General features: G+C 39.4%; 1 protein-coding gene across 1 annotated transcript in view; it reads left to right on the top strand.

Moving 5' to 3' along the window:
• The window catches only part of LOC135211444 (uncharacterized), a 161621-nt gene that overhangs the window by 99316 nt on the left and 36822 nt on the right, over nucleotides 1-25483 (top strand). Inside the window, exons 6-8 of the mRNA XM_064244752.1 lie at nucleotides 1573-1696; nucleotides 20951-21132; nucleotides 21800-22002. Of these exons, the coding sequence (XP_064100822.1) occupies nucleotides 1573-1696; nucleotides 20951-21132; nucleotides 21800-22002 (509 nt within the window). The remainder of the gene's footprint in view (nucleotides 1-1572; nucleotides 1697-20950; nucleotides 21133-21799; nucleotides 22003-25483) is intronic.

The raw sequence follows: 25483 nt of genomic DNA, 5'->3' as shown, positions 1-25483 counted from the left end.
TGAAATAAGTGTGATCGCTAAAGCACTTCATGAATAACTTGATGATTCCTTCAAACAGCTGAGAATTAAAGTGCTTGAAGTGCGAGCTTTTATGAATTCTTGTTCGTTCCATAACAATATGTTGTGAAGGACATATTAGCTGTAACTTACAGGAGATGCAACTCTGTGTTGACTTCCCTTTGCACGAAGGAGGTCAAGTTGACCTACGAGAGATTTTTCTCTTGGTTTTACGTGTCTATGGATGCGTTGCTGGGATAGGGAGCCGACACTGATCCTTAACTAAGTGAGTTAATTTTTATGTTAACATAGTGTTTTTTCTTTGGTTTGTTTGAAAGGAGTTTGGGGATAGCTCTTTTCAAACTAAGCACAAACCCTCGTGTTAGGATCAGGTGATCGGGATCGGTGTTGTGCTCCTTAATTATGCCCCTAGGCATAGGTGTATTGTCATGTTAGTGGATAAGACCCCATTGACAAATGACCATTAGATTCTGTCGTAAGTGGATAAGACCCCATTGACAGATCTACAAGAACTCTTAGCCATAGGTCACATCCTCGCTGAGGCTCTTGAGACGAAGCAGACTACTAGCAATAGCTAGGAAGTCGACCCTTCGTCTAAACACATAGGAACCAAGGTTTTATTTATTTATTACCTACAACGTATGTTGTTTACCTGTCTAATCAGTAATTAGCTGTCTCTTACCCTCCGCCAAAGGTGCCAATCAGCTAAGTATATATCTGACAGGGAAGTTGAATGTATGAAACTATTGTTATTGTACAATAAAGTTTCATACATACTTACCTGGCAGATATATACGATTGAATGGCCCACCCAGCCTCCCCTCAGAAGACAGGTGGAAGAGAAAATCTGGTTCTAGAAGGTAATGATTCCTATTCCTGCCACCCAGCGGCGGGACGGTAGATCACCTGACCTACCTACCTGTAGCGTGTGCCGCGAAATTCGAATTTCTATCGGGATGACGGAGTCTATAGCTAAGTATATATCTGCCAGGTAAGTATGTATGAAACTTTATTGTACAATAACAATATCATTTTTATGTACAAGTATGTACTTAAAAAGTAATAACTTAATTGGAGTTTCTCCCTCTTCCCCTCACAAGGACATCAGGTCAAAAATAGTTGAGCCAGCCATGTTGCTCCACTCTTTACCCCTAAAGTGGGCGTGGTTTTAAGTCACCTACACTAGGCAGTTAAATAGTTATTGCTAATTTTGAAGTTTAAGGCTGCCATGTGAAAAACTATGAGCTTGTAATTACTTGGGAAGTAAATATAAAACTTAATTTTATTGTAAAAAGATATAATTTATAGAATAAAAATCAAACTTTGCAAAACAAATTAATGTCTATTACATAATGTTTAAAAATACAACAAAACCTAAAACTACAAAGTAGATAAGCAAAGGACTTAAATCCATAATCAGTAAGCGAAAGGATTAATGTGCAAAGTGAAACCTATCTTGAAGTTCATACTTCAGTACAATTAATAATTTTATTTTATGTCTGTTAAAAATTAAAGCTAATTATAATTTTTTATCATACTTTATGTATTATGCAGGATAAAAAACATAGACCCTGAGGGGTTAAGTGAAGGTTTGAGGTTGGAAGAAAAAGAACACCTTAAGGCTGTTGCAGATCAAATGGCAGTATCAGTAGATAATATAAACCTTTGTGGTAACCAGGTAAGAGCAATTTCAGTATGTACTGTATTTTTTTTTACGCTTGTTATATTCAGTTAAATATGTAGTAAAGTGTATGGGAGTAGAGTTCTCATTGTAAATTTAAGTTTTGTATTTGAGACTTACCAAGTTATGATATAGCTATAGTTTTAGTTTCCAACATTTAGCAGCATAATTCCAACTTCGCGGGTAGCGCTTTGATTGGTCAGTGTAGATATACAGTGCCATCCCCCAGTGGCAATACTAGGAACAACTTGGCAAAGCTCTTCATTCTGTTTACTGCCATGCTTGACTAAAAACATCTAGCGCTTACAGCAGCTTGTTCTTATTTTCCAGTTATATCACCGGATTTCGGTAGTGTTACACAACCAATGGAACGCATTCGTAGCCTCCGAGCAGGATGAATCTTGTCCTTTGTTTGTTTAATTCAGATTATCATTAAGCCAGATATTTGTATTCTCCAGGAATGTAACTCCATTCAGTTAGGCCTAATAATTATGCATATATGTACTTAGCAGGCTTATGCTATGCACAAGTCGACGATTAATACAGTGGTCCCCACGCACTCATGGGAGATGAGTACCAGCCCACCCCCCCCCAAGAGTTTAAACCCGCGAATAGTTGGACCCTATAAAAAACGCTTAAAACGGCCTATTTTGTTAGTTAAATCTCAAGAAAAACCTACTAAAAATTTAGTACTTTATTTTTATATAGTTTTATCCCAAAAAGTGCATTTTATGATGACATTCATAAAAAAAAAACCCAGGAGCTACCTCTGTACAGTGGACCTCCGTATTCGCGTTCTCCAGATTCGTGGACTCATGCATTCGCGGATTTCTCTTGGGAACATTCCCCTATTGTTTGCAGAAGATTCGCCTATTCGCTTTATTTTTTTATGAGAAATATCCAGAAATTCCTAGTTTTTTTTTTTTTTTTTATCAATTTCGTCATAAAACGCACTTGTCAAACTATTAAAAAACTGAATATAAAAATTTTTAGTGGGTTTTTCTTGAGTTTTAACTGACAAAATAGGCAGTTTCAGCATTTTTATAAGGGTTCCAACTATTCGTGGGGGCGTCTGGTACACATCCCCCGCGAAAATGGGGGACCACTGTACGCCGATGCCATGTAAGCCTTCTCACCCAAAAACCCTGTAGCCATACATTATCATCATTCTCTTCTTAATACTACTTTCAACCTCCATACTTTCAGTCTCTGCAATGGAAAGTGATGAGTGTCGCAAGTATGGTAAACAAAACAAAATGTATTGGCCCAATGCAAACATTTGGCCTAAAAGAATGTCTTGACAGTCACAAATTACTTTAAGGTAACTATATATTTACCAGCGGCTTGTAACTCGAATAGCCTATGGCTAGTAAACAAAATCCCAAAAGCTATCAGGTATAACCTAAGGGAACTATGCAACCTTCATGAATTACTTTTAAAGGTAATTATAAACAAAATCTAAACAAAAGAGCTTGGCCTAAAGGAATGATGTAAAACCATGCTAACCTAAGGCAATTACAGTGGGATACCTGTTTTTGCGTTCTCCAGATTCGCAGAATCACGCATTCACGGAGTTCTCGCATCAGAATAAAGGACTGTTTCTTATTTTACTTAGTTAGTATAGTGAACTCCCTGTGCTAGCGCCTAGACGTTGGAGGCATTGTAAGCAATCTTTTGCTTCCGATAGCCAGTCCTCTTCTTGGCGTTCACAGCTAGGTGTGTCGACTCGCTCGCCTTCACAATGCTCATAAAGGTGGAGATACAGACTTGTCCGCTGAAGAGGAACTGTAAATTTTGAATACTGCTCCTGCATTTGTATATATGAGCTTCTCAATGCTTTTATCATAGACACTCATCAGAATAGTACCGATTCTCATGATGGGCACCAGGTATTAGCGCCTAGCCGCTCGAATCTCTCATATCGGGCATTTTTTGTCGAGCATCAGTCCCCATACAGGTGCTCTGCACCATCTGAGACATCCACTCCCTTGCTTCAGCCTGCTCAGTGTTTTCCACGTCTCACCTGGTACCAGCTGTTGGAATTATGGCGCTTCCTGTTGGACGCCTGATAACACAGTCTCCTCATTCATCTTCTTCGACACTATGGGATCTTTTGTTAGCCACCATTCGAACAGGAAGTTTCGATCACTAAGACAGACACGTGGCGAGAAGTGGCAAATTCTCGCAAACTTTAGATGCAGTCAATTCTACTTGACTCTTGCATTCCCCCGATCGAACAAGTTGTAGGTTGAGAATGCTTCATTTGGTGGGTGAAAACCTCTGCTCTCCCTTCAGGAAGTGTCTTTTTCGCTTAGGCGAATATGTTTTCCTAAGTCTTTGGTTTGCTATCACCGCGTAAGTTGATGATGGCGTGAGTTATCCCCCACTCCTGTTAGCTTCGAGAAGAAGGACCAAGAACAGTCATCCTCTCTTTTTTTCTTCTCTACTTCCTGGTTTACGGAACTCTATGGATTACACTCCCAGAGTTTGGGTGCAAGAGACTGTGTTCCTGGTTCGATCTTCGGATCTCTCCAGTGTTCCCGTTTTGGGGAACAACCAGTTCGGCATGAACCAGTCGTCATCAGTGTCCTATTTTCTCCTTCGCTCTCTTCATTAGATAAAGAATGAAGTCTGCTTTCAGTCCATATTCTTTTTCTCTTTGAAATGAAGAAGAATTAGGCTGACGCTCGGTCGACAGAAGTCTACGAATTTACGTACTTGTATATTCTCCACGCGACGTAACATCTGTTATCAGTTGTACCGTTCGAGTACAGGTGTGTTCATGCAAGTTAATTCTTCTGGTATGTGATTGAGGCAAATAGTACCATCCGTTAATTTCCGAAGCTCAGGACAGCCTTTTGGGCTTCCCAAGAGTTTCTGATTTTGATTGTGATACGACTAGCGGTATTGTTTTGGCAACAATACCACAGGGTTGGCATTTTCACCAAACAAGGGGGTTTTTCTTTCCCTCTTGTTTCGGTTTGCATATATGTGATGGAGGGTATGTGTTGTACACTCAGCCTTTGAGATGAGTGAGGAGCAGAGGGCTGCCATCTCACTGAGTTTTTGTTCGTTGTAGTATTGTTTCTCCTCTGTCGAGGGTTAACTTCTAATTTGGATCTCTGCCCGGCCATCACAAACTTAAGTCTGTGATTGCTTCTGGATTCTTGCTTATGGTTGATATTTTGTTCCACGGTTGCAATTGCAAGAATCACTGGACAGAGATGTCTCATTAGACTCATTATTTGTTTATCCACAGTGCAACAGAAGTCTGTAAGTCCTCTGCCTCATCGTAATTGATCCATAGGCCACTGCGATGATTTAGAATGATTTTTCGGACAAACACCGCGGTTTTGTGTTTTCCATATTCATTTTGCTAATTCATAAAGTGTTCAATTACTAGTTGTTTACCCTAAATTAGAGTGAGGTTGAAAGACGTAGCCTGATAACTCGGCTGCCAGTGTGAAGAGAAGATTTCCTCCTAGAAACTCTCTTCCTCTTGTCTAAATGTGTTGTCTTCTAGTTTATATGGACTTCATGTTTAAGACACACTCAGTGTTGTCAAGTGTTTTTTGGCCTACTTTGAAGCGAAGCTAAGGATGTAAGAACATCCTCTACTTCCTTAGTGTTCAGGCGTTATCTGCCATCGAGCTACCGGAGGCGTAAGCGATCTGTGCTTAATATACTTTTTTATGTAGGTTTAAAAAAAAGTGTTTTAAAATTTCCTGTACCTTGAGGCCATTTTTAATAACTGGCATGGCAACGCCGAAGGAAGCACAGGAGGTTCTTGTATTGTCTCTTCAACTTTTCAGTAAGGTGCTGAGTTTAGAGAGTCAGGGGGTATAGTGTACACTCGGCAAGGAATGTTAAGATACAGTTTTTTTAAATCTTCGGACATATAGTGTTCAATAATGCCACACCTGGCAACTCTAAAAAGGGGGCGGAGCTTCAAAATCGTAGCGTTTTTTTGCTTTCTAGATTTCCATTCACTTTACACAATAAAGATTCTGTAGAGGTCCTTTAATAATTTATACTTGAATGTAGAAACAGGCTCTTTATTATTCGTTAATGTTGGTTTGGTACGTCAGTTCAGGGTAGAATATCGATCATCCATTTTTAAAACCTACTGTGAAACCTATTTATAAGTAATGTTTGACACTAAACTGACGTAACATTCATGCGTAATTGAAGACGGATCTTAAACAATGAGAGAAAGTGTTTTAAAATTTGGTCAGTACTTGTGGGAATCGTGAGGAACAATACAGTAAAGAATGAAATATGAAGATAGAGAGAGAGCGCACAATTATACGCCTATCGATAGAGATACTTAATTCATTATTTTTACTTTGAGAGATTAAGTGACAATATTTTTTTCAAATGTTTCAAAAGTGGAGAGAGAGAGAGAGAGAGAGAGAGAGAGAGAGAGAGAGAGAGAGAGAGAGAGAGAGAGAGAGAGAGAGAGAGAGAAACTTGGAAGTGAAGGAGAGAGAGAGAGCACAAGCATAGGCCTATTTATAGAGATACTTAATTCATTATATTTACTTAGAAAGATTGATTGATAATATTTTTTCAAATGTTTTAAAAGAGAGAGAGAGAGAGAGAGCACAAGCATAGGCCTATCTGTAGAGATACTTAATTCATTAGATTTACTTTGAAAGATTGAGTGATAATATTTTTTCAAATGTGTTTTAAAAGAGAGAGAGAGAGAGAGAGAGAGAGAGAGAGAGAGAGAGAGAGAGAGAGAGAGAGAGAGAGAGAGAGAGAGAGAGAGAGAGAAACAAAATGTGCTTACGTGAAAGCTTAGGCCTATTTATAACTACTTAATGTCATTATATTTTCTTGGGGAGATTGAGTGGTAATATATATTTTTAAAGTATGTTTTAGAAGTGGAGAGAGAGAGAGAGAGAGACATTATAGTATTGGTGACGGAGTTGTGACGGGGAAAGGCAGAAGAAAGAGGTGTGAGTCGGTGCACAGATACCTGGGAAACGGGGTGATATGACTGCCAAGATCGTGCTGCACTATGCTAGATAAAATTTGAAGGATCAGAATATTCAAGTCAATTCTCTAAGAAATTCATACCCTAATCTTGATTTCATTCGACAGTTGCCATAACATTCAAAGATTGTAAAAAGACGTGGAAAATTTTAGACACGCTGCGGTCATTCTTGCTCTCTTGATATAATCCGTACTTTTGAAAATCGGGTTTCATCCACAAATCATTCCCGAAAAAAGCTGTGTTAAGTAAAAATAGTTATTACCACAAATAACTCAATATGTATTGGACAGGCAATTAAAGTTTTATATCGTGTAAATAATGCTGATGTGTTGGGAGATCTTTCAGCCTCGCAGCAAAGAAATGCAATCGTGTAGGGCTGTAGGCTACTACGAACTACTTTGTAATGGGAGCATATAGCCAGAAAATCTTTGAGCTGACATGCTACTTTAACCTTGATAAAGATTTATGCTTAATGACGGTAGCTTTGTAAACAGCAACTAGCTTTCGATCCATGTCAACGTCAAAGTAATCAGTGTGAAATCCGTTACGTAAGCCAGTAACCAGTGACTTGCGCTTTCCCGCTCGAAGTTCTAGGGCTCCTCCACATCATAGAAAACGCTCTTGCGGATGCAACTAGATTTGCTCAACCTACCTTAGCCTTAGCAACATTGGCTGCCATTGACGTCAGCTAACATTAAACTCTTTGGAAGACAAGCATGAGTTTGTAGAAGCTAAAAATAATTGCATTCACCATTTACAATGATACAATAATACCCCCGTTCATGAAGGAAAACGAGTATATATTGTCGTCGTGATACATAGTACTACAATCAGAAATTCACATTCTATCTACCAGATCTCTATGAACGAATCCATCTGAGAAATTCCAATTACTTCGGACATATATTGTGTTTTTAAGTATCTGAACGGTTTTGTTTTGAAGTTTTAACTAATATGATATAATTTGCAGTGTATTTTCATATTTTAGATAAAATTTAGCGATATTATGTCTTTTCAGTAAAAACAAATGGGAAATTCGATGAACGAAAGCTAATGAAAACTGTATCTTCAGTTTTCTTGTCGAGTGTACCTGGAGCACCCACCACTCTCAGTGGATAGGTCTTGACTCTATTTCAGTGTAAGTGTCAGTGTTCACTGGTTATTTTATTTTAGTGCCATGCCCAGGGCAGGGACTGACACCTATCTACTTTGCTAGCCAGAGGAGCATTCCCCTCGCTGCAGTTTCCCCTAAGTAGGAGGCGACCCTTGGCTCTGCTGCCATGTCACTACGAGTTAAGACAATTCCCAACCAGAGGCAGTGTTCATCTGCATAGCTCTCTCCTCCTTTCTATGTTAAGTCAGCTATTTAAATTACTGGGTTAAGCCTCATATACAAAAATATTTTTATAATAAAATAATGTTTTGCATATACTTACTTACCCAGTAATTATATGATCAGAGCCCACCCACCTCCCCTCTGATGGACATTATGCATGAAACAAAAAGAAGTGCTTTGCTAAGTTGTTCCGAGTATTGCCGTTGGGGGACGGGACTATATGTCTACACTGAACAATCGAAGTGCTACCCGAGAAATGTGAATTAGGCTGCTGAACATTGGAAACTGTAACTATATAATTACTGGGTAAGTATATACAAAACCTTATTTTTTCTTATATAAAAATATCATTTTCTTTTGTTGTTGGTTAGATTACTTGACTTTTTTTTTTTTTTTTTTTTTGCACAATAGATTTTTTTCAGGTATATTTTGTCATATGTAAATTAAAGAGAACCAAATGCTCATACATAGGCATTACTTATGGAAATATAAAAAACAAATGGGGCTTTTATACCTTACCTGAGCTTAACCCTTAAAAGCTGAGCCGGTATTTCCGAAAGTGTCTCACAGCACGCTTAATTTTCAAGATTTGGAGTTCATTTTAGGCTCCTTTTTTTGTCATTGCCTGAAGTTTAGTATGCAACCATCAGAAATGAAAAAAAAAAATCATCTTATATAAATATTGGAATATATGACAGCTCGAAAAAAAAAAAATCATATTTAATTGTATACAAATGGCGCTGTTAGCAAAACTTAAAGCTAGAGTTAATTATTTTTTTTTGTATATTACACTAAATTGTGATGATTTTCATATGTAACAAATTGTAAAACGATTAAAGCAACACAGAGAAAATATTATCACAATATGATGCGTGAATTTGTAACGCGCTGACATAAAAAAAGTTTTAAAAAAATTCACCATAAATCAAAATATTGTGCAAGAGACTTCCTAATTGTTGCAAAATGAAGTTAATTGATTGAATATTACTAGACTGTAAGTGTTGTAGCTTACAATTGTAGTTTTCGACCATTTCGTTCGAGTTAAAGTTGACCAAAGGTCAAATTTTTTCTATTTATTCTTAGTTATATGAAAATATTTCAAAACTGATAAAAGCTACAACCATGGGTTTTTTTTTGTTGTATTCTACATAAAATTGTGCACATTTTCATATATAAAACTTTATGTAACGGCTAATATGAAACAGTGCAAACATTACGACAATCAGACGAAAAAATTTCTGATTTTTTTGGAAGTTACTGCATGGACGTAAGGAAAAAGTTTTCATAAATTCACCATAAATCAAAATATTCTGCTTGAGACTTCCAATTTGTTGCAAAATCAAGATAAATGATTGAATATTACTAAAATGTAATAGTTTTAGCTTACAATTGCGTTTTTCGACCATTTTGGTCGAGTCAAAGTTGACCGAAGGTTGGAATTTTGGCACATCGTTATTTATATGAAAATATTTCAAAACTGATAAAAGCTACAACCATGGGTTGTTTATTGTTGTATTTTACATGAAATTGTGCACATTTTCATATATAAAACTTTATGTAACGGCTAATATAAAACGGTGCAAACATCACAACAATCGGACGAAAAAATTTCGGATTTTTTCGGAAGGTTACCGCGCAGACGTAAGGAAAAAGTTTTTTTTTTTTTTTTTCATAAATTCACCATAAACTGAAATATTATGCTAGAGACTTCCAATTTGTTGCCAAATAAAGGTAAATGATTGAATATTACTAGAATGTATCAGTTTTAGCTTACAATTGCATTTTTTTACCATTTCGGTCGAGTCAAAGTTGACTGAAGGTTGAAATTTTGGCACTTATCGTTATTTATATGAAATTATTTCAAAACTGATAAAAGCTACAACCATGGTTTTTTTTTTTGTATTCTACATGAAATTGCGCACATTTTCATATATAAAACTTTATGTAACGGCTAATATAAAATGGTGCAAAAATTATGTCAGTGACAAAATAATTTGAGATGTGTCGCTGATGCTTTTTAGTGCGAGAAGAAAGAAATTCGCACTTTTGCGCCTGGGTAACGATTGTAAACAAAACAGCTTGATCTGTGAACTCCAGCATCCCTCAAGGTGCGTGATTCAAAAGTTTTCGCCAAGTAGGCCTATAACTATTTTTCTGCGAATTTTTAAAAAACTTTTTGCGTCGATGTTTCGTATGTTAATTCGGCACCCAACAGACAATTTTCGTCGATGTTTAATACGTCCGATAGGCGTTTAAGGGTTAAATTCAGAAAATCATATTAGGTTATGCTTTGTAAAAGTGGATATTGTTATAGTGTAAGTTGTTAACTTAATCCTAAGGTGTGTAAAACTTTCAAAATAACCATTTTTAGTTGAATTTATATATGCAAAATTTTTTCTGTAATTTACTGCATTTTTAGAATACATGTATAATTACTGGATCAAGGTATACCATTAAATAACTTTTGTAGTGAACAGTTTGTTATAATAGAACTCTTTCATCGATAAACTTTCTAATTGGGAAGTCTCTTGCTGCACTCTAAAGATTTGTATGGAGAGTATTGAGAAGCTGCAGTGAAGGTGATTGTGATCATGCTAGAGGACTTAAACCACTGTTGGCCCCTTATGTATTTTATATATATTTTTTTACTTTGTCCTTTTGTTGTGTGTGTGTGTGTATGCTTGTACAGGCGGCCCGCGGTTAACGGCGCAATCACTCAACGGCGAATCGGTTTTACGGCGGTCGACAAAAATATTCATTAAAAAAATAAGGCATTTTATAAAGGTATCTTTACGGCACAAATTTCAGTTAACAGCGCCGCTAGCACCGTTGTCTAACGAGTTCATACATTTTTAGAAATGCCGTTCAGACCATAAAGGTTATGCAAATTATGTTAACAAATTTTATGGAGAGTTATTACGTAGGTATTAGGGTAAAATATATGCCTCTGATGCTGTTCTATGCCGGAAATATCGAGTTATATAAGTGCAAATTTAGCTATGGATGTGTCGATTCATAAATGTTCATGCTTTTGTTTAAAATGTGTATGAAAATGTATTATGTGAAAGGCATTTTTATTTCTGTACAGAAATATGATACAAAGGCAGCTTTTGAAACTGCCCTTCACGTTATCAAATACGATATTTTTTCATGTTCTTTCTGTAAGCCCGCGCTGCCTGCCGCTCATTCCAAAATATCGATTTTAAAAAAGTGCAAATTAGCGATCGATGTGTTGATTTTATAAATGTTTATGCTTTTATGTTTAAAATGTGTATGAAAATGTATTACGAATAGGGTATTTTTATTTCTGTGTGGAAATATGAAAAAAAGGCAGCTTTTGAAACTCCCCTTCAAGTTATCGACTACAATGTTTTTTTCAAGTTCGTTCTTGTATGCTGCCGTCTGCCGCTCTTCCGAAAATATCGAGTTAAAAAGAGTGCAAATTTAGCAATCGATGTGTCGATTTTTCAAATGTTTATGCTTTTATGTTTAAAATGTGTATGAAAATATATTACGTAAAGGTATTTTCATTTTTGTACAGAAATAAGATACAAATTAAGGCAGCCTTTGTAACTACGCTCCACGTTGTCAGGGGATGGATTTTCATGATCATTCTTGTCCGCCAGTTCCGAAAAATGCATTGTGTTATTTTATTAATTATGCATCTTTTCCATAAATCCTTTAAAAAGTTATACATTATTTCACTGTATCCAAGAATATTGTATGTATTCTCATATTATTGTAATTTAAAATACTACGGCAAACTTAAGCCCGTATTCCGCGGAGCGGCCAATGTTGTGGTTTGAAATCAGCTGATGAATACGTTTGTTTCACCATAACGCAATTCTGAGCGAATGCTCTTGCTTCTAGTTAGCATAAACGAATATCTATATACTTGACTTATATGAGACAAAGTTATTTTTCCTTATACAGCTGTGTTTTTTTAGGTGGAAATATTTATTGAATCGTCTCGTTGTGAATGTGAACTACTATTTTTCATTAACAGATTACGTTGGCGGCATGTTTATTGCGTAAAAAATTACGAGATTCCGTTCGCAATAATCCTTTATATCATCGTAATACGAACTTTACGTTATTTATCTTATATCGGCGTGAAACCAACAGTAAAATGTGTTCTTCAAGCACAGTAGTTTTGATTAAAATGATTTTATCCCAATTTTATATCTAGTTTGTGTGTGATGGCAGACGTTTACTGCAGTTTTATCCTTGTTGCCGATGTACGATAATAGTCATTAGCAGCTTGAACAGTTTTCTCGCTTCAGTTATAACTAGGTTTAAATTTTAACAGTATATTTCCCGATTGATCTTTAATCTATATTGATCTCTGATCTATAGCGAATAAAGTTATTACATTAAGATATCTCAGTTCTATTCTATACATAACGCCATTTTATAACAATACGGCAATGTTGCACTGTAGTACGATGATCGAAATACAAGCCAAACAGCATGTTATCCAGTTCGGTTGTACTTAGAAAAAAAAAAATAAAAACCAAAAAGTCGTTTCTCGTTCGTTGTTCATGGCTGTACTCAAACGTTCACTGCAACGAGTAATAACGTTAAAAACTATACTTTCATCATTCTCTTTTGCTGTTATTGAACTTATGTAACTAGAAGATGGATAAAGTTAGGCCATTGTAATTTGATCTCTCATAAAATCGGACTATCGTAAGACTAATGATCATAACCTGAACACTCCATCTACCTGTACACTGTATAAACTTTATTATATCTTTACATACTCTAGACACCCACATGTACTGTACAGTAAATTCTATAGTACTATACTGCATAAATATAATTATACTTATTGCGCCGTTGTGGGATTACGGCGCCTTTGACTGGTCTAGAGTTTCGAAAGAAGGTGTGCGGCGGCCGTAGGCTTTAAATTCGCTCAGCGTCGAAAATCGCTTGGCGTCGGTGGCCAGAACGGAACCCCTGCCGCTAACCGCCAGCCTGTATTTGTAATGTGTGTAATAAAATTTTCATACAATCAACTTACCTGTCAGATATATACATAGCTAAGACTCCGTCGTCCCCGACAGTAAATTCAAATTTCGCGGCACACGCTGCAGTAGGTCAGGTGATCTACCGTCCTGCCTGGGTGGCAGGATTAGGAACCATTCCTGTTTTCTATCATATTTTTTCTGTCGCTTGGAATGTAAACAACGTTTGCAGTTCCTCCTGACTTGATTTTTGGATTTCATCGCCATCGATCTTCTGGGCTATCTTTTGCAGGGAAGTACTGATCTTTGGTTCGGCATACGCATATTAATTTGTTTTGATAACTTTGCTTCGAAATTTCGAAGAATTGTTTACGTGTAACTACCTAGAACTTTTCGGTAGACAATCACATAGTTTGCAAGAAGGAAAATTTTGGAAAATTTTATTTATTTATTCATATTAACGTGTAATAAATGTTAGAATTGATTGAGCTAACTTCCTTCTTGACGATGGTAAAGGAAAGAATAGTTACGCTTCCTTTAGAAGTTTATATAGCTCTCGTACTAACGAGCAGTTAAGAGCATTAACATTACTAGTAGTGTGGTATCCTCATCTCCTTCTTACTTCACAGAATCTTCAAATTCATATTGCAATTTGAAGACAAAGGAATGGTAGCTCAAAATACGAGCTATTGAAAGGTAAGAAGTGATTTTTTAACTGTTAGTGCAGTGGGAGGGTGCGTTCTGTTCGGCTCTGTTTTCGCTCCCGCCCCAGGCCTAGACCTCTTCCAAGCTCACATACCACGAGGAGAAGGAAAGTCGAAAGCCTTACGGAGGTTATGGAGAATCCCCACCGATCAGGCGTCCCCTCGGCAGGATCTGTAGAACGTCCCAGACTGCCAAGTTCGCCATTGGAAAGGCGTCCTAATTAGTAGAGGGTACGTTCGATCGGCTCTGTCCTCGCTCTCAGGCCTAGACCTTTCTTCCAAACTCACAAGCCCAGAGGAGAAGGAAAGTCGAAAGCCTTACGGAGGTTATGGAGAATCCCCACCGATCGGGCGTTCCCTCGGCAGGATCTGTAAAACGTCCCAGACTGCCAGGGATAGCCATTGCAAAGGCAGCCTTTAAAAAGTGCGTCTGTTCTTCGTTTTCGTTTCTTCATCTTACATCCGAAAAGACGAAGAATGTACATGTTAGAAGTTCGGACGATCTGGCTCGTTCTCTGAATAAGAAGAACACTGACTCACTAAGCGAGAGGCTGAGAGCCCAGCCAGCAAGCTAGCTGCGAGCCACGTTCCACAACAGCCAGCAGCGAGCCGCGTTCAACAGACTAGCGCGAGCCTCGTTCATACAGATAAAACGCGAGCCGCGTTCCAGCAACTGAGTGCGAGCCGCGTTCCAGAACTTTTTCTTGGCGCAAGGCGCCTTCAAAGAGAAAACAGACGGCTTAACTAAGGAGCCTTATAGTAGAATGGCAATCAGAAGGATGCTTCCATTGAACGTTTTTCTGGCAAGAGGCTCGTATAACAAGACTCAGGCGCTCGGGATCTATTAGGCGCACGGGACCTTCCACGCAAGCGAAGGCGTTCCAGGTAGCAGCGTCTCCTGTCTAGCGTGCGGACATTTCCAGGTCGCGCGGAACTATCCAGGACGCTAGGCGCAAGGAATCAGACGAACCAGGCGTCAGAAGATTTCAAAAAAATCTTCATTAGAGAGAGAGGTCAGTCCGACGAACTCCTCTTTGAATTTTTAACTTGAAACAACTTTCCCCTGGCAAATGTGCAAGATGTCGCACAGGCGGCCGTTGCTTTTGTCAGAACAGGATTCTGATACTAAGAAGAAGCCCCTTTTCATTATTCTAGAAGACTTCTTTGTTAGGCAGTTCCTCTCAATGTGGACTCTCTCCTTCCATCCATGCTCTTCCCTCGTTTTGAGGAGGCAAGAGCTTTGGAGTTTTTCTTAATAAGATCTCATCGATGTTTGGGGTATGATGGCGGATAGAAAATATCTACTTCCTTCCGTAAACCCTAGTGATGAACAGGAATTCTGTCTCTTCCGCGATTTATGAAGAAATCACGAAGATATAAAGAGTTCCTTGATTAACTTCGTTCCTTAAGGATATATATATATATATATAATATATATTCTATATATATTATATAGTATATATATATATATATCTATACTCTTTCTATCGTTCTATTAACGAAAAGAACGAAGATAGTAGGAAGGTAGTAGAGTTTTCTGCTGTATGAGAATACGATACGGTCAATTCATAAACACATACCGTAGTTACCTTCTTTTCTGTGCAACTCAATTACGTAAGTCCTTCTACGTCTTTCCTAGGAAGGAACTACGCTTAAAGGGATTTGTTAAGACTACACCTACTTAGCTTCTAGATTTATCGAAGTCTTGTTTCGCTTAAATATGCTTTAATAAGAACTTCCTGAAGTTCCGATAATAATTTTATTAAATTCCTTTATTAATTGGAGTAGCTGGCAACTCTGGAAGAGTAAGCGGGGACTGCTTTCGCTGAGAGCCTGAGACCAACGCAGTACGCCTATGCCAGTTACTGACTTACTGTCAGTACTCCATGTAGGTGTCAGTCATGATCGTCGTCGGCGAATCTCTCTCTCCTGCGGATGGAATAACTTGTTCCGTATCTCTCCCCTACAATCGCGGTCTTAACCTCGGATTGAGGGGATAGTTTAAGCTAACATAAATAAATATTGTGTATGCCTTTTGCTAAGAAGCGTTTCAATAGAGAGATAGTACACCTTTTCAATGCGGTTTTTACCGTAGGTAACATTATTAAAGGATTCTATCGCAGCAGAACATTATATTATGAATGCTCTCAGGCTTACGAAAGCATAGCTTATTAGAGTACCTGCTCAGAAGAAGATGGATGAGTCGGATGGAAACATTCTCTTTGGGGGGGGCAGAACTTGTTTCCCTGAATGGACTATACTACGTTATATAAAGTTTTTTTCCTACTAAGAACGGAATTAACATGTGAAAGGATGTCGGGTACCATAAAGGCACAGGTGTTCTGGCACATAACATAAAAAGAATTATAAGAAAGCGCCAGTCTGGCGCAAGCGCGCCAGAAGGTACCACCTGGCGCAATGCTCCAGAAGCGCCAGCCTGGCGCAAAATTTGCGCCAGAAGAGCGCCAGCCTGGCGCAGTGAGCCAAGAGCACCATCCAAGATTTTCTCGTTTTAGCGAGTTATTAACCTAGGAGTCCAGTAGACTCTCTGGACACCAAGCTCGGTACGGCAAGATTCGTTCCTGATTTCGTTACCCATTTAATCACTTAGGCCATTCCACAGACCTCTCATATCGCATAGAGCATCGAGAATCTCTTTTTTCGCACCTATTCGCGTTAACAAAGAGATCTTTCTCGATCGACGATAATAACTGTTAACATGTTTTGAACATTTATTGGAAAGAGTTTGGTGAAAGACGAACAGGCTTCCTATAGACTGCTTTCCTTTTCCTACTTCTCCCCCCGATTGAAGATGACTTGGGAAAGCTTCAAGGAAGATTATCTTGCCAAGTACAAGAGCAATTGGCCTCTTTGGTGGGAGTGTTAGCGCCTCGTAGGAAGGACGTTGCGCTTCCAATCAAGAAGGGTCTCGTCCTCTCTCCCCTGCGAAGCGAGAGGCGTCATGCAGACGTGAAGCTTCCAAAACCAATATCGCAGAGGCTTCGGTTTCGAGAGCGACGATCGGGAGAATCTTACGGAAGACACGTAACGCCAGAGAGACCTGAGTTTACGTCGTCAAGACATGAATAGTCATTTAAAGCTGCTTTTAGACGCGATGGCTCCAACCAAATTTTGGCGCCAGTTAGGACGCCTTTTGAGAGCGAAGCGTCTTCCAGGCGCGAGGCGTCATCCAGACGTCAGCAGCCACACAACGGGAGGCGTCAGCCAGGACGCTTGGCTGACTACAAGCGTCATCCAAGCGGGAAGCGTCATCCATTTATGGAGAGAACCTGGGCTGTTGGCGCCTTCCAGGACTATTAAAGCGGGGAAGAGGAAGGATATATCATTCCCGTTAGCCCCTCTCCTATTATGGAGTTTGTCTCCTCCAGAGGAAAGACGTACTGAATTAGCAGCGGAGACTCATCTAGACCCCGAGTTAGAAGTAAAACTCGGAGGAGGAGTATCAAGGAAGAGAAGGACTGTCGAACTGAATAATGTTTTGACAGCCTTGCTCTAGAGGAGTATGGAGACGACTTGACTCCTGCTCTCCTCTTCTCCGCGCTCTCTTTTCTCGAGTGCAAAGACGAAGAAATCTTCGTTTTTTTGCTTAGAATGAAGCCGCCATTTCGATGAAGAGCTCTTCAGTCCTTTTAGACTCTTGGATGAAGTTGAAGAAGGAGTTAGTTAGAACGGTCTTCTGCATGCCTCCAGCGAGACTAGCTGGTAAAAGAGGCATTTGATATCAGACGGGAGAGAATATGGGTATTTCTCTTCCGTCTACGTCAGAAGCGGACTTTTCGACCTTAGTTGAACGCTTCACGTAGACAAGGTTTTGAACTCTGCCCGTATAACTTGGGGCAGCATTTCAGAACTGGACCATCTCCTCAAGGGACTCTTTCATGTATTGGAAGTTTTCAACTTCTTAGATTGGTCCCTTGGGGTGATGTCCAAGAAGCCATGATTCTGAAGGACTCGAACCAGAAGTCCTTCTGTGTATTTTGTCTTGTAATAGACAAAGCGGTTTCAGGATGGCTCGGTTGAGATCTCCTCTTTGTTTGGAGCTCTTCTTAAAAAAAGAGGACAGTATATAGTGTCTTTTTACAAAGCGGTCTCCCACGCTCAGAGGGCAGCGCTTCTGTACTCGCCTTTGTCTGACTTTTTGTTCCCTTCTCAGTAGTGAAGGACATTTCTCGGTTCATTAACTGAGGAAGGCGACTCAAGACCTTCTGACACAGTCAGTAAGGAAGAAGAAACTGCAGACAGCCCCAAGAACACTGTCATTGTCTGATGAGGAGAAAGACCGGGCCTACAACCTGACACAGATGCGCTAGATGCGAACATATAGGACAGATCAGAGTGTCCGATGTGGACATTGCCAGACACCCTCCTCGAGACTCTACCAAGCTCGAAAGAAGGCTCCGGCAAGTTGGGAGGAGCCACCCAGGCGCGAGGCGCCAGGCAGGAGCGAGGCGCCAGCAGGCGCGAGGTACCACCAGCCTCGGCGAAGCTCCAGGCAGGCGCAAGCGCCACTCCACCAACCGGGCGCGAGACGCCAGCCAGGCGCGAAGCTCCAGGCAGGCGCAAGGCGCCAGGCAGGCACAAACGCGCCAACCTGGCGCAGACACCAGCCAGGCGCGATGGCGCCAGGCAGGCACAAAGCGCCAACCTGGTGCGAGACGCCAGCCAGGCGCGAGGTGCCAGCAGCCGCGAAGCTCCAGGCTGGCCAAGGCGCCACTCCAACCAGGAGCTAGACGCCAGCCAGGCGCAAGGCGCCAGCTAGGCGCGAAGCTCCGGCAGGCGCGAGGCGCCAGGCAGGCACAAAGCGCCAGCCAGGCGCGAGCCAGCCAGCCAGGGTCTAGGCGCGAATCTCCAGCTAAGACGCGAAGCGTCATCCAGATGCGAGGCGCCACCCCAGTCAAGCGAAAGGTACCAGACAAGCGCTAGGCGCCAACCAAGAGCGAAGCACCAGCCAGGCGCGAGGTTCCTGCCAGGCTTCAGGCTTCAGTCGGTGAGATCCATTTCAAGAAAGCCCTGGTCTTCTTTGAAACATGGAGATCTCCTAAGCACTTCATTAGTGACTCGATTCCTTCAAACAGCTGAGAATTAAAAGCGCAGGAAGTGCGCTTTTTGCTTTTTGCAAATTCTTGTTCTTTACATAACAATATGTCATATAACACATATTAGCTGTGTTGTACGGTAGAGGCAACTCTGTGTTTTGACTTCTCATTACACAAAGGATGTCAAGTTAACCTACGAGAGATCCTTCTCTTTTGGTTTATACGTTTCTGCGGATACGTTACTCGGGACTAGGGAGCCGACACTGATCTTAACTTTGAGTTAAAGTTTTTTAACTTAGTGAATGGGGTTTTGGGTTTTTTGAAAGGAGTGTGGGATAACTCTTTTCCAATTTGAGCGCGAACCCTCGTGTTAGGATCAGGTGATCGGGATCGGTGTTGCGCTCCTTCATAAGGTGTATTGTCATATCAAGTGGATCGCACCCATTGACAAAGTCCTTTCAGGCTCTGCCGAGTAAGTGGATAAGACCCCTTCTTGGCAGACCCACAAGAACTCTTGGCCATAGATCATATCTCGCTAAAGTTTACTTGAGGTGATGCAGACGTAGCTGGCAAACACCCACGAAGTCTACCACCTATCAGGTAGGAACCGGAAAGGTTTTTAATTATACCTACAACATATGTTGTTTACCTGTCTATTCATATAGTAGCTGTCTCTTACCCTCCACCGAAGGGTGCCAATCAGCTGTGTATATATCTGACAGGTAAGTTGACTTGTATGAAAATGATATTGTTATGATACAATAAAGTTTCATACCATACTTACCTGGCAGATATATACGATTAGGGCCCACCCACCAGCCTCCCCACCCGCAAGGAGACAGGTGGAAGAGAAAAAATATGATAGAAAACAGGAATGGTTCCCTAATCCTGCCACCCACCCAGGGCAGGACGGTAGATCACCTGACCTACCTGCAGCGTTGCCGCGAAATTTGAAATTTCTGTCGGGGACGACGGAGTCTTAGCTTATGTATATATCTGCCAGGTAAGTATGTATGAAACTTTATTGTATCATAACATATCATATTTACAAGTTTGGGTTTGCTTAGATTGTCTCTTCATTTTGCTAGTTGTCTGCCTTGGTAATTCTTTTTAAATTTTTCTTTGTTGTCTTCCATCTACACAGTTCCGATGATTAGGTTATTTTGTACTTAAATTCTTTATTCCCTTTTATTTTCTCTTATTTTGTATTGAATATATGCTTCAGTTTATTATGAGTTAAAACCAAAAGCTTCAAGACTGACAGTATCTTGGATTCTTGGTGTGAAGTATTGTTATTATTGATATAATTTTAATGAGACCATTGAGTCAGGTTGCTGGACTCTCAAAAGGCCCCACATAAAGAGGTGTGTCCTGAAAGATACATTAAAAATATAATTGAAACAAGGTGAAAATGTTCATCAGGAAAGTGAGTAAGAGTCCAAGGGAATTTATGAAAAATTCATGGTAGAAAGCAGTGCGGCTGCTGCAATGAACCTTCCATGGTCAACATTGTGTTGTACGAAGAGCACACTTAAAGCAACACCCTCCTACAGGGTGCTGATCTGTAGACTCTGCTGCCTAGTCCTAATAGATGGTTTTGTAATCTAGTAACAGGAAAGCTGATCTATTAGAACTCAAATCTGTTTGGCAAAGAGAAAATTAGGTAATTATGGGCATTACATGTTGTGCATATGCAAGCTCAGTTGGGGAGTTCATCAAAATGATAGACCCAGAAATGTTAGTGTAACTAACCGATACTAGCACGATTTCACTTTCTGTGTCTTGCTCCAGTTTTTATATTTCATGTAAGCACAGTTCCTGGGGACCAACTAGTGGAGTTGCTGTAAATGCAGGTTTGTGTAGTTAGCTTACTCCATATTTTATTTAATATTCCTACTTGAATGCTCCCTCTAGTCACCCAATTTCCTAAAATGAAGGGATGGTATCAGACTGGACATTATCTGCACATACTGGAAATATCCCATTTGCATGGGAATTTGAGGTTGATTTTAGTAGATGTGTACAGCACAGTTAATGTGCTAATTTTTCAGAATAAAACAGAAAGGACAGTACAGCACAAAAGGAAAAAAAGGGCAGTATTATTGATTGTGAGACATAAATAGTGTGATGTGATTTTTATTGATTGTACATTCCAAATTTTTATAATTTAATTTTTTCTTTGAAATAGCTGCATACAGGAAGCTGTTTGTTTAGACGTAGGCGTGAGGAAGCAACTTGGGTGTGGGGAAGCACAGGAAAGGAAGTGATACACTGGATGTCTTCAAGCCTTCATGATCCATCCACCCCATTTCTCAAGGAATTTAAGCAAGATATTGATATTACCAGGGTTATTCCAGTATTTGATGGCAGGTTAGAGTAAAGGAAATTAAGACATTTAGTTTCTGGTAATTTTAACAATTAATGTACTTCCTAGAGGATTTAAGATTATTTGCAAAACTTTTTGTAGTCTGTTTTCATCTTGATGTAGAGTTTCTTTTTATTTATTTTTTTTTAGAAAAGGAAAATGGTCTAAGTAAACAAGGTTACCATATTTCTCGAAGAGTTCTTGTGGCCTTAACAACATATGTCCAGCTTAGCTTTAGCTCATTCCTATTTCTTGTATTCATAAGTTTATGGAGTCCCATTATGTTTTGGGGACTATCAGCAATATTGTAATGATTTGGAATCTATATCCTTTTATGTTGTACCATTTTAAACCTAGAAATTAGTGACTTCAAAATTGTAATGATTGTATCACAAGATTAACTGATTCTGCTTTTGAGATACATAGTTAAGTTTGATTACTTTACTGTTATCTTTATGCATAAAAGATAGAGAATTACTATTGCATTCAACCCTGAAAATAATGATTTTATGATTTTCAGGGTATTATTTTCAGTGCTTCTACTTATCACATTTGACATTCAGCTGTTTATGTTGTTAAAACCTTTGCTATATGATAGATTGTAAAATGTCTTATTGTGAGATTTGGTATTTCATAAGTCTTTAATATACTGTCATTATACATAATTTTCAGGTATGTTTTGACTCTGGATGGTGAAGGGAAGCTTGCTGTGCTCTGTGGTGTAACTGGCATAATGTTGCAAGATGAAATTGAATGTGAACATTCTGTTCTTGACATTGTTTTCCTTGAAGGTGATGAAGCAACTGCGCAAGTCCTACTTATTCTTAAAAACAAAGAGAGTCAAGGTTGTATCCTACGCATCGTGTCATTCCCCGGTAAGGCATTATTTGTTAATACAAAGAACAAACATGGGGTCTTAACATTAGTATAAATCTCCTAGCACCAGCTGGAACTGGTAAAAAAATTAAATAGAATTGTACATGTAAGGAACTGGTGGCATTTATCCTCTGTCATGAGTTAGATGGAACAGCCACTGACCCAAGGTAGGCTTCGTGATGTCTTGGTTTTCTTCTTACTGCCTTTGAGTGAGGACGTCTTGTTCTTTCTCCCCTCCCTAAAACCAGTTCTTTGTTTACCCATGTTCTCCTGTATTTTAGTGTGAAGGACTTGCGTTGTTTTAGCAAAGAGTTGTTATCATGGATTCCTTAACCCTTCTTCTAGCTCCAACTCTAGATCCAGGAAACCTCAGAGGTTGTACCCGCTTCCTAGCATCTATGAATAAGGATCCTCATTCAATGTGCAGTGGTGCAGTGCAAATGTATGTAATATCACTAATCCTTGTTCAGAATGTCGTTCTTGGTCAGTGGATCAGTGGAAGAGGTTCTCCAAGAGGGGTCAGCATGAGAGGAAGAAGACTCCAGCCTTGTTGGTTAGTCCTTCATCTCCTTCATCTTTTGTTCAGCTTCCTCTTGAGGCTGCCCCTTCTTTTGTCTAATTATGCCTCGTCTTTACCTCGGGGGGAGGGTGGGGGGGCGATCGTTGCCATCTTGGTCCCTCTTTCCAGTCTTTGATGATGTGCAGAAGATGGTGAATGTTTGGGTATCATTAGGCCTCACAAGAGTACCAACTTTGGATGGACTGTTCCACTGTTTGGTTTCCTGTTACCCAGTCTCCACTATATGGGGTCTTGTGCTGTGACATCTAGCGGGACACAAAGTACCAATCACACATCACTTTGGGTCACCCCTTGTTCTGCCAACAGTAGCACCAACAGCCTCTACTAATTCATCTGCTGTTGTGATGTCACAGCTAGATCCCTCGGGAATGTCACCATCGGCTTCATCTACTCAAGTGACGTCCCAGCCTGATATACAATGACAACAGCAATTGCTCTGTCTGCAGATATCCTAGTCAAAGCAGTGCTGGAGAGAGTGGATTCGATGACTGAAGAGAAGTGTAATTGTGCTTATAAGGAGAAACATGAATCTTTTGTCTTCCTGTTATTCTTCCTTTTCGTTGTTGTCGACTTAGCAGTCGCCTGTTTCCCCTGTATGTTCTCCAGTCTTATCCTAGTGACAAGGGAAGGACTATTCCTTCTTCAAGCCGGGACAGTCACATCGCAGTCAGGAGACGTGTTCTGGAATCGGCAGTGGCTACCAAGTTGTCAACTGCTCATGGCTGTGGTTCTCCCATGTTCGTTCGTCCTCGGAAGATGATGGACGTAGTGGATATTCAAACTTCCTCTGCCTTGGTCCTTGGCTGTAACCCTACAGCCATGGATGATGATGGGCTGTCTTCAGGTACCATATGAACATGTGTGGATGGTAACGTTTGTACAGCGAATTCTGATATGAAAAGGCGCCTCTCTAACAGGAATGCAAAGTAGTGCAAGTATCTCCTGTTTACCTATTAAATTTTGGAGGAAAGATGTCATTGCTCCAGTCAAGAGACCTCTGAGGTCTTGTGTTATGGACTCCTCTGGTAATGGCCATGCTTAAGCAAATCTACAGTGGGGCCTCGCTTAGTCACGGATCAGCAATCACGGATTCAGTTAATCACGGGTTTTTCCTTGGACCACTTCTCAATCTATATCACTGGTATGAATCGCAGCATCGAGGGCTTGTCCGTTGTAGGCTAAGCCTCGTCCGGTTCTGATAACCAGCAAATACATGAACAGATTCACATTATGATATTAACTGACAATAAAGGTAATAAAACCATTCTCACCTTATATATTATTGGCATATCCTCATAATATATAGCCTATTCATGGAATAATTCCACATCATTGACATCAACTTGTATTTGAGCGGCCAGCAGAAATGTAAACATTGAGTTACACTTAACAGCACCTTTGTCATTCTTAACCTTTTAGAAATGTTAATAGTAGTAGTGTAATTACAGTAGTAATAACATTTAGGAAAACATCAATTTTCAATTCGAACTTCATTATTGTTTTGGTATAACGTAATCAACTTCTCTGAACACTGCAGTCATACAAACGATAATTGTCATAGATTATCGAATTGTTGTTTGTGATCAGCAACGAAGCGTAAACGTAGTAAAACCATTTTTACCTTATATATTATTGTCATATATTCATAATAAAATGCATATCTTATATATTATTGGCATATCTTCATAATAAAAAGCCTCTTCAAGGAAATAATTGGGGCATGCATTTTTCAAAAGACAAAAATACACTTTACATGTTTACAGCATGCAATGATTACTTTATTTTGATGTGATTGCATTAATATTCCAGTATGGTACTCTAAGCAGTACAGTAACTATTTTTTTTATAAATGTATATTCATTCACGAAAAAAACTACCTATGACCGCCTTGACGTCACCAAACCTAGTCTCGTTGGTAACGGAGCAAGATTCACTATTACTGTGTTTTCTTCTTTCTTTTCATGACTAAATGCATTTTTAGGATACACTCATTTACAAATTTTCAAATACTACTATGAATGTAAATAGCAAATCTCTCTCTCTCTCATCTCTCTCTCTCTCTCTCTCTCCTCCTCTCTCTCTCTCTCTCTCTCTCTCTCTCTCTCTCTCCTCTCTCTCTCTCTCTCTCTAATGAAATATGAATTACTGTATCATATTATAAACTATTATGTACAAAGTTAAAAATAATAGTAATTCCATTAATAAATTCGTTTCTTTTAGCAACTAAATTGTTTTCCAAAATAATTCTTTAAGTAATAAACATCCATCAGCTGATTCTAAACGTAAACAAAAGACAAAAATAGATTTTTATTTCTGTATTTTGCTGTTTATTACATTAATATTATAGTTGGGTGCTGTAATCTTTACAGTAAATCATGTTTTTTTTTGTTTTTTTATCATAAATATGTTCATTCCAAAACAAAATAGATACACTATGTACTTTTAGTTTGGTGCAGCAGCCAAATCATGAAAATAGAAAGGAATTGTTAGGTAATATACTTTTGTTTGCTGATCTCATGAAGGGGAAATTGAAGATAGGAAAGAATAACTTTGAAACTGTCTTGAATATAATTTAAGGTGATAGTTGAAGACATATTTGGTGCTTGAACTGAAGTAGGCAGTTATAAACACTGCAATTTTTAGGGGGGGTACCAGGATAACACGGGTATTTACTTATCACGGGGGGTTCTAGGCCCTATCCCCCGCGATTATCGAGGCCCTACTGTATTCAGTTTCTAGGCCTGTAGAAGATGGGCACTGTTGTGATTTGTCTCCGTAACAGTTGGATGTGAGGGGAATTCGACGTTCACATTCAGGATCTAGGAGCAGAGACCATAGGGGACATTCACGTTCAGGATCAAAGAGCAGAGACCATGGCCGATGTTAGTCTTCCCTGGCCT

Source organism: Macrobrachium nipponense, chromosome 4 (genome assembly GCF_015104395.2).
Source record: "Macrobrachium nipponense isolate FS-2020 chromosome 4, ASM1510439v2, whole genome shotgun sequence".
NCBI lineage: Eukaryota > Metazoa > Arthropoda > Malacostraca > Decapoda > Palaemonidae > Macrobrachium > Macrobrachium nipponense.
This window is presented reverse-complemented; position numbering and strand designations above follow the sequence as displayed.